The sequence below is a fragment of the Sparus aurata genome, chromosome 2 (genome assembly GCF_900880675.1).
Source record: "Sparus aurata chromosome 2, fSpaAur1.1, whole genome shotgun sequence".
NCBI classification, from domain to species: Eukaryota; Metazoa; Chordata; class Actinopteri; order Spariformes; family Sparidae; genus Sparus; species Sparus aurata.
This window is the reverse complement of record NC_044188.1, coordinates 26,808,400-26,817,332: the sequence shown is the minus strand read 5'-3', so window position 1 is coordinate 26,817,332 and position 8,933 is coordinate 26,808,400. Positions and strand designations below refer to the sequence as shown.

Sequence of the window (8,933 nt, the reverse complement as noted above, 5' to 3'; positions counted from 1 at the left end):
TCTCCAATCATCCAAGTGGCGGCAGCGTGACTGCCTGCGTCAGCAAGCCCCTGCCAGCCTCCGCCAGCTACTGAGCGCTGCTACTGGAGCTGCCGTACCCTGCAGAGAGTCTTGTGTGTGTGTGTGTGTGTGTGTGTGTGTGTGTGTGTTTGTGTGAGAGAGTGTGTATGAGTGCAGGCAGATGGGAAAGCAACTGAGTCAGGGAGGGCTGCCTCTCATCTCCTCGCTGTTATCACCTTCCATCACTCTCCCTCCTCTCCTCCTCTGCTGCCATGGAGCTCCAGCAGGCTGAATCACGGCAGCGTCTGCAGAAAGGGCTGAGGTAATACCGTGCGCGGTGGCGTAGGGCTTTCTTTCTCCGTTCAAGTGCGCGCATCTGCACTGAAAAAAATGCCTGCATGCAGCCCTGACACGGCGCAGTGTGTGTGTGTTAGACCTAACAGTGTTATCGCGTGTCCCCTGGCTTCGCTCCGATCGTAAGGCGTCCTCAACCCTTGACGTCAGAGAGCTGTAACACCTTTCCATCACGCGTGCATGTGCTGGAGGGAAGATTCTCGGCCGTCATTATGAGTGTTTCCTCGATGGGTCAGTTCCTGTTTTTCAGCTGAGGTGCTCGCAGAAATCACGTGACCCAGATTGCAAGCAAACAAGCAAGCTCCAGACATTACTCATTCCCCCCCCCTACACACACACACACTGACTCTGTGTGCATGATCCCAGCTGGCCTGTCGATGCTTTGTGTTGTGGTGTTAATGTGAGACGGCAGATCAAAGCTGGACAGGCAGCGGATAACTGTGAAAGTGTTGTGTGTGTTTGAGAAAAGTCTTTACTGAAAGTTTCGTGTACGGCTGTCTGCTCCTTTAGGCTTGTGTCTTAATCGCAACCGATAGATGTCACGTGTCTTAAAGGTCCCATATTGTGCTCAATTCCAAGTTGTTAGTTACTGTGTTGTGCTGGGGGTGCGGTTGAGGGCGGTGACTGTATAGTTGTGACATCACAACGTTGCAGAAGTCCTGATGGTCTGTTTGGAGGCACAGTTTCTGAATACGGACTTGTTTGTGTTGCTTCTTTCGATTGAGCTTCCTAGTAAGCTCAATCGAACTTCTACAGCATTCATATAGCACCTAGACATGGGTATGGAAATCTCACTTCCTATCTTATGGGACCTTTAAGGGTTGAGTTCACAAGAAGCATAAACTAATCATAAATATCCTTGTTTACCACCGGTGGAATTGTGCCGCGCAGTAGGTCTTGGTGTTACGCGCCTATGTTTTTGTGATATCCCTCTCAGAGATTTCTGCTGTTGGTTCCTGTGGATGATCCATAATACCATTACGGGCAAGTCATTTTCCACATTTACTCTCTTCTCCGAGCAGGTAGATGTGTATGCGTGCGGTGCGCTCCGCTGGGCCAGTATGGGGCGCATGTGTCTGAGAAGATGGGCGTCGGGCTCTGCTGTCGTGTTCCTTCACACGCTGGCCTTGTCCTGGACAGGTGAGGCACACGGTCATGGTCATCACCTGTTCCTTTTGCTTTACTGAAATTCAACAAAATCGTAATATACATGTCACAAACATGGCTGTCGTCTCACCCAGTTTCAAGCAAACCTTTTGCCTTAATCTTGAAAATTACTCGAAAAAGGTTTATATTCATGTAAAATGTCTTATTTTAGAGAACACACTGAATGCTCATGTTTTAATAGTGTTGTTAATTTAATTTAAAAAGTAGTGTTGGCAACAATGAGTGTTAGCTGTTAACACTTTTTATATGGAAACATATAAAAACTAAAAAGAATCCCTTGCAACATGGTAGACTCCGTAGATATGAGAGGTCCCTTCTAATGTAACGAAAATACAGTGAATCTTATTTTCAGGTGTTTATACACGAATGGAAGCATAATTATAAATATTATATTTCCATATTAGCCCCTAAATCCTACACACAGGTCCTTTAAAAAATGTATTCTTTAGCTACAGCGTTAGCTTAGCTTAGCTTAGCAGACAGCTAGCCTGGCTCCGTCTAAAGGTAACAAAATCCACCTAACAGCACCTCTTAAGATCACTAAATAATATGTTACAACAACGACAACAAAAACCAAAACTGAAGTGTAAAAACAATAAGTTTTGGTTTTGAATGGGCTGGAAACAATGCACAATCCTGCACAAAACTATAAATGGTTGATTTTACACTGGTTTGGTTTTTGTAATTATTAAACAAATTAGATTTATCATGTTAATTAGCTATCTTAAAAGGTGCTTGTACGAGGACGTGTGCTGTTTTCCCCTGCTCCCATTCTCTGACTTAAGCTGAGCTAACTGGCTGCCGGCTGTAGAGTGATATAAATCTTTTCATGTAACTCTACAGGAAAAATAAAAAATTGCCACACTTGCAATATTTGTGTAGAGTGACCTGAATACATATGACATCATCACTAATCCTGTACTCACAGGTGCGATCGAGCCGGCCCCAAAAATCGACGGACGGCACCGTGCAGCTCTGACACTGCAGGAGAACATGACACACCGGTTCAACTGCCAATCGGACGGCTGGGATCCCCGAGCCCCTCCCTTGCTGACCTGGTACCTGAACGGTGCGCAGCAGAGAGCGCCGTCGCCCAACCGTGGGCGCCTGGTGATGACGCCGCACAAGGATTCTGAGCTCATGAGACCGGGGGCCGGTCACAATAGCACCTTCGCTCTGCGGGCCAGGAAGTGGGACAGGGAGCTGGTGTGTGTCGCATCAAACCCCAGAACAGGAGAGAGCTACAATGCCACGATCACGCTCAACGTCCAGTGTGAGTCTGTGTTGAATGCTTCAGGACTGTAAGTGGAGCCAGGTATGTTCTGTTGATACAGCGATTAAAGTGCTGAGTCGTTCCTCTCCTCTGTCTCCCAGTTCAGCCAGAGATCCTCAGGGTTAACGCCCACTACAGTGAAACCTCAGACCCTGGCCTCTCCCTGGTGCTCTTCGCCTTGGTGCGGTCCAATCCGCCTGCCACCATCACCTTCGTGGACCAGTCTGGCCAGCTGGTGGCCAACACCTCCGACTTCCTCATCCTGGACTCGCGAAGTTACCCCTGGTTGACCAATCACTCGCTGAGGGTCGCGCTCAGTAGCCTATCAGGGAATGTCTCGCTGAACGCCAGCAACAGCTTGGGAACAGCGCAGAGCAACCTCACACTGACGGGTCAGTGATGGTATAAGGCAACGGGAGAGTGATAAGGTCTCTCTTGTGCTAAGCTAACCCTGTCCTGGCTGTAGCTTCATATAGAGACTACAGAGTGGTATCAATCTTCTCATCGCATGATTCCTTCAGCTCTCTGTCTTATTCTGTCCCCAGAGTTCCTGCAGTCTCGCGTGGAGGTGCCCATGCTGGGGATAGTGACCGGAGGAGCCATGGCCTTCATGGCTCTCCTCATCCTCAGTCTGATAGTGCTCTGCCTCATGCAAAAAAACAAGAGCAAGTCCTTCGGTGAGGCCAGAGTGTGTTGTGCGTTGTGACTGCAGCATGCACTGCACCATGTAAAACTGTCGTAGGGTAATGCATCTGCTTGTATTGTGTTACAGATGAGCCAGTGGAGATTCTGATGACCAAGAAAAGGTAATCAGAAATTGGAATTCTGTCACTGGTTATGTGTGTGAACCACTTTGGCAGAACATTAGAATGGAGAGCAAGTGAACAGGCCAACAAGACTGGTGGAAATCCAGTCAGCCCCCCCCCCCCCCCCCCCCAATTGGTTAGGATTAGGAGAAGATCATCTTTTGGCCAACCTGGTTCTGGAAACTGTCTCGACATCTCGTCAAAGCAATCCAGCTTTGTTTCCACAAACGTGGCTTGGAAATGTCCCGATGTCATTGCTTTCAGATGTTGAAACACGGTCCTGAACAGTGGTCTCTTGCTTGGCAGCCACCTCGCCTCGCTCCCATGCCACCTTCATCCTTCAGTACCCTCTATGAAAAAGCCGGAAACCAGGACGTTAAACCGCAATGCGCCATTTAAACATTTAGGCAAACAAGATGTAAGTGCAAGAGGTGCTGCTGTAAGAGGTGCTGACAGGCGTATTTTGTTACCGTAAGCCGGGCTACCTATTTCCCTGTTTTAAGTCTGTGCGGTAAATCGGGCTGACAAGCTGCAAGCAGGAGCTTCATATTAGCATTCGACAAAAAATAAAGTCGTAGGTTTTCCTAAAATGTTGAACCATTCACATATTCAGAGTCACGGCAACGCACCTCACACATGTTTAACGCTGGGCACAGGTGCAGCAAAAGGTTTCCTGCAGACGATTCTGTAGTTCTAGTGTGCTGACAGGGGCGAAGCATTAAAACAATACAGTTGACATAATCACATCCACCTGTCTCTGGTAAAGACTGAAAATGTAATTGACGATGGCAATATTCATATGAGATTTAAGTCTCGTATTGGGATTTTAAAGTGTAGTTCCCCCAATCTCCTTTTCTAATCTTCGAGGCTATTCTCTTTTCCTCGACACCACACTGACACCGTATCACACACCTCTCCCACATCTCATCTGATCATTTCCATCTTGGCATCATAAGTGATTTGGAAGGAAAAACACTGATGAAAGCATTTTTGTGCTCTTATGAATACTTAATGTCCATCCTGCCGACCGATAACGGGTCTGATCCGAGCTGGATATTTCTCCTTTGCACTTCCTGCACAGCGACTCCGCCAATCTGAAGGCAGAGAAAGTTGAGAAGGCCCAGATCCCCCGAGAGAACATGTCTCTGCCGTCCAACATGCAGCTCAACGACCTCAGCACTTTGAGAAAAGGTAAGGAGACGCAACACCCCACGTACACAGATGGTTGGACGGACACCGGCCTGGTACAGTACGCAAAATACATTTGAGTATCTGAATATGCATTATATGAAATATGTAGATATGGACTGTGTACAACTTAGGCAACTAAGAAATGATTTCAAAGATTTCTGAATCGCTGGGTCGAATTAAAGGGTTAGAAGATGGCACAAGTGTGGAGGTTAGCTCAGTTGAAACACAAGTCAGTCAATATACAACAATCGATAGGAAAATATCCGTCATTTTCAGGATCAAAGCGCAGCTAACCCTAACCCTAAGCGTAGTAAAAATGTATTGAGGGTCAAATAAAGTGAAGCATCAAATACACTGCTAAACTTTAAAGGGGCAGTGTGTCGTTTTGGGGAAGAAATTCAAACTCAGAATTTTAATACGCACACATTTTAATGAGGCAAAATTACAAACTCTTCTATATTTCTTTTTTGCGTAAGTGAATAAACAGACTGTTCTCAGAGGAAAATAACGTCTAAAAACTCTGTTTTAAGCCAGTATAGGTGGCAGGGTCCGCCACGTGTCAACAAAGTCAACCAGTATGAAATCATGTTGCCCCTGAAGTTCAGTTTGTTTATTCAGTCATAAATAAAAAATGTAGTTTGTTTATTTAGTTTGTTTTGGCATTAAAAAAAAAATGCAAAAAATATCCTTTAAAAGAAGTGACATGCAATCGTGATAGGTAAAGGTAAGTTAAAGGAAAATTTGCTGGTGCCACTTTAAGTCTTTCAGACGGTGCACATCGTGTCAGCTGAGCATGCAAACATGTAAAGTCGATCTGCAGGCAGGCGATAGAAAAGGTGTTAGTTAGGGAACTTTACACGTGTTAGTAGGTGGAACTTCTTAGTTTCTCTTTCAGTTCCGGCCTGTCTTGAAACAAAGGCAGGCCAGCGGTTTCCCCCGTTTCCAGTCGTCAGCCTACGCATAAGCAAGCTCTGTATCTTTCGGCTGCGTCTTCAAAGCAGCAGTCTGACATTTTGGGGAATATGTCTGTTTGTTTTTCTTCCAGACAACCTCTCGTATCCGTAGATACGGAGCCACAGCCGACGGCAGCTAGCTTAGCTTAGCTTAGCCCCGAGTGGGCGTAGGGGGAGACGGGCAACGTGGCAAAACAAATTCCCCGCGCTAGAACCTCTGAAGCTCAATAATTAACACGCTACGTCTCATTTGTTTGATCTGTGCAAAAAAAACAAAAAAAAACAGAAGGTAAAAAAAACGAAAACCTGTGGGAGGATTACCTAAAGATATTTATCTCCCCGTCTCCGTGGTATGGCTTCATATTTAAAGTCACAAGAGTGCTATCCATCTTTTCATCTAACTCGCAGCATAAAAAAAAGCAAACTGTACAGCCCAGAAACCGTACCTTCCAGCTCACCCTTACGTCTCCTTTGCATTCTCCATCCTTCCCTGCATCACTCCTCGTAGCCCGGGAGGCCGCCCAGCAGAACAGCGTGGGAGAGATGAAGAAAGAGGAAGAGGAGGAGGAAGATCTGTCTTTAGCCTACGCCGCCAGAGGTCAGGGAAAAAATACACTGTGCTACTGTTGCATTTCTCGTTATTTACACTTCAGATTCAGTGTGGGGGAACAGCAGTGTTTCGCCTTGTCGTGCCGTGTTCTTTTCTAAACGCTCCCCTCCCACCCCCCCTCGATGGTTCCCAGGTTTCGCCAGGTATCCGATGGTGGGCTACATCTACAAGGTGAACAGCACAAGCAGCGAGGAGATCTGGCTCTGACTGACCTCGAGGGTCACACATCGACGCGCACACACTGCGCATGCATGCAAAACGACTTCCAGCGAACGGCGCAGCTCTCCAAGGAAAAACCCCACAAAAAACAACTGCCAGTCAGTCACTCAACCGAGCATCCGTGGCCTCCGAGCTGGACCAGGGCGACCGGATCTCACCGGATTTCTCGGGGCAGGGCCACATGCAGTATCAGCTCCGTCCGTGGCTCGTCGGTGAACTTGAGTTTTACTCGCCCACACGACCAAATCCGCCGTCCCCGTCTTTGTCTTTCTGAACCGAGAGCTCCGGTCCATACGCGGCTGGTGTGTTGTCCCGGCAATGCAAAGTACGAACTCGACGTAAAAAAAACTCATATTCTGTATGTTTTGACGTGATTTCCGCGTAACCACCTGCTCGTGATGTCCCCCCTCCCTGCTGCATTGTTGGAACGCATTAATCGTCCTATGCTAACACCCGAATGTCCAAGATAGTGTCCCGTGCGTGAGATTTTACATTTTGAACAATAATAACCCAAACGAAACGGCAAATAATTATAGAGTATGTATTTGTATAAGGACATGTAACAGGTCATGTACTGTATATTTGTATGCATATGTATAAAAGAGGGCGTCTAATAAAGATAATATTGAAATTGTATGGAGTGATTGCTGGGCTTGCTGCGGCTGTGTTAGCGCTCACCAGGGGGCGCTCTAATGTGCTTTATAAGCTGGAGGATGTCGAGGACTCCCTGTTAGTCACGAGGGTGCTGTGTGTTTCTGACATGGTGCTGGTGAGGAGTGTGTGTGTGTGTGTGTGTTGTGTGTGTGATGGTGAAAGCATTGTCGCATTTAGCGAAAAAGAAATGTGATCCTCATTTTTTTAAACAACAGCAGGTGCACGAACCAAATAATGCATGTCTTTATGTTTTACTATGTAAGAGTGTGTGTGTGTGTGTGTGTGTGTTTGTGTGTGTGTGTGTGTGTGTGTGTGTGTGTGCGTGCCAGGTGTTAGCTCTAGGTCACAGGTTGTTGTGGCTTTTCTTCAGACAGGAAGTGCAGTTGTGTTGTGGGAACATCTCTTTGCTCTTTCTCTCTCTGTGCTGCTCCTTCTCGGCTGAACAGGGAATGCACATTTACAACACACGGGGAATTGAAATATTCATCCGAACACACGCGTTTGTGTCGGCAGTCTTTGTTTTACCAGGCGAAGCCTCTCCACGCGTCTCCCAAAGCAACTACGCAGCCAAGTAGCCAAGTCATTTCAGCGAACACAAGGGCTGGCGGTGACTTTATTTCCGCAATGTCAGTGTGAAAAGTGACTCATAAGGTTGTTCTTCTGGAAAATGTGTAAAGCTGCCTCTAAAGAAATTCAAACATTTACATTTAGGGCATTCAGCAGACGCTTTTGGTCAAAGCGACTAACAACAAGTACACTCATCACAAGAAAGAAACCACAACATATCCCTGTCGATAAAGTAAAAAAACAAAACATTTTCTTGCCCTCATCTGAGCACAGTGGCTGCTCTGTATCAGTGGGGTGAGGCTGTAGACAATAATGTGAAGCCCTGTGAATTAATTAACAAAACACTGTAGCCTCCCTGCAAAAAATGTGCTTAATATTACGTACCGGTTTTAGTTGAATCCACTGACAGTTCATGTTAAAGAAAAAGTTCATCCAAACATGAACGTTCTGTCATTATCTGCTCACCCCCGCGTGCAAAACGTAAGAAAAACACAGAAAAAGACAGATATGGAGCCAATATCGTGCTTTTAGTTTGGTTGCCGAAGATTTCGGCCTGTGGAAAAAAAGGGCGTTAATATCGCTTTTTTAGATCAGCGGGCTCCCTGGAGCTTCCAGAGGCTTGGATTGTGGCGGATTGGGGTATGCTTTGTTAACTTTATGAAACAAGTCCCCAGCTTCTTCAGCTGTTTAGGAGAATGCCGCAAACACTGTTGTGCTGTGAAGCTCCAGGAGATATTTTTGTGCAGTACAAAAACTTCACCTGACTTTCCGTCAGCACTGGGGTGAGTAGATAGTGAGTGGATTTTCATTTTTGGGTGATTCTTGTCTTTAACATTGTTAGTGGAGGGATTTTTTAGATCTTTTAGTTGACTAAAGGTAGCACACTGTAAAAAAATACCTCATCACAAGTAACAATCTTGCGTAGAATAATTTTTCAAATGAGTGAAAAAGTTTTTTTTTTTTTTTTTTTTCATCTAAAGTACTATTATATTACAAGACTTCATCAGATTATGCTCATAACAAACGCACCTAATGATCCGATGCATTATTTTGCGTGTAAAATCTGAATTTGTTGTGTGACTTTGGCTTCAAATAAAAAGTAATTGATTCAGGGGCCTAACGTTTCCCTCCAAATTTCC

At 45.9% G+C, this 8,933-nt stretch overlaps 1 protein-coding gene across 2 annotated transcripts; it reads left to right on the top strand.

The window, feature by feature from the left end:
* Nucleotides 1-7,209, top strand: tmem25 (transmembrane protein 25). 2 transcript variants are annotated; one of them, XM_030406454.1, is made up of 9 exons: nt 1-322; nt 1,374-1,494; nt 2,450-2,794; nt 2,896-3,186; nt 3,340-3,471; nt 3,567-3,600; nt 4,682-4,791; nt 6,253-6,342; nt 6,488-7,209. In XM_030406454.1, the coding sequence occupies exons 2-9, from the start codon at nt 1,416-1,418 to the stop codon at nt 6,559-6,561; spliced, it is 1,155 nt and encodes a 384-aa protein (XP_030262314.1). In that variant the 5' UTR covers nt 1-322; nt 1,374-1,415; the 3' UTR covers nt 6,562-7,209. The 2 variants fall into 2 exon arrangements, with proteins under 2 accessions (XP_030262314.1, XP_030262306.1); XM_030406446.1 differs by having other exon boundaries at nt 2-322; nt 1,377-1,494.
* Nucleotides 7,210-8,933: the final 1,724 nt, after the last annotated feature.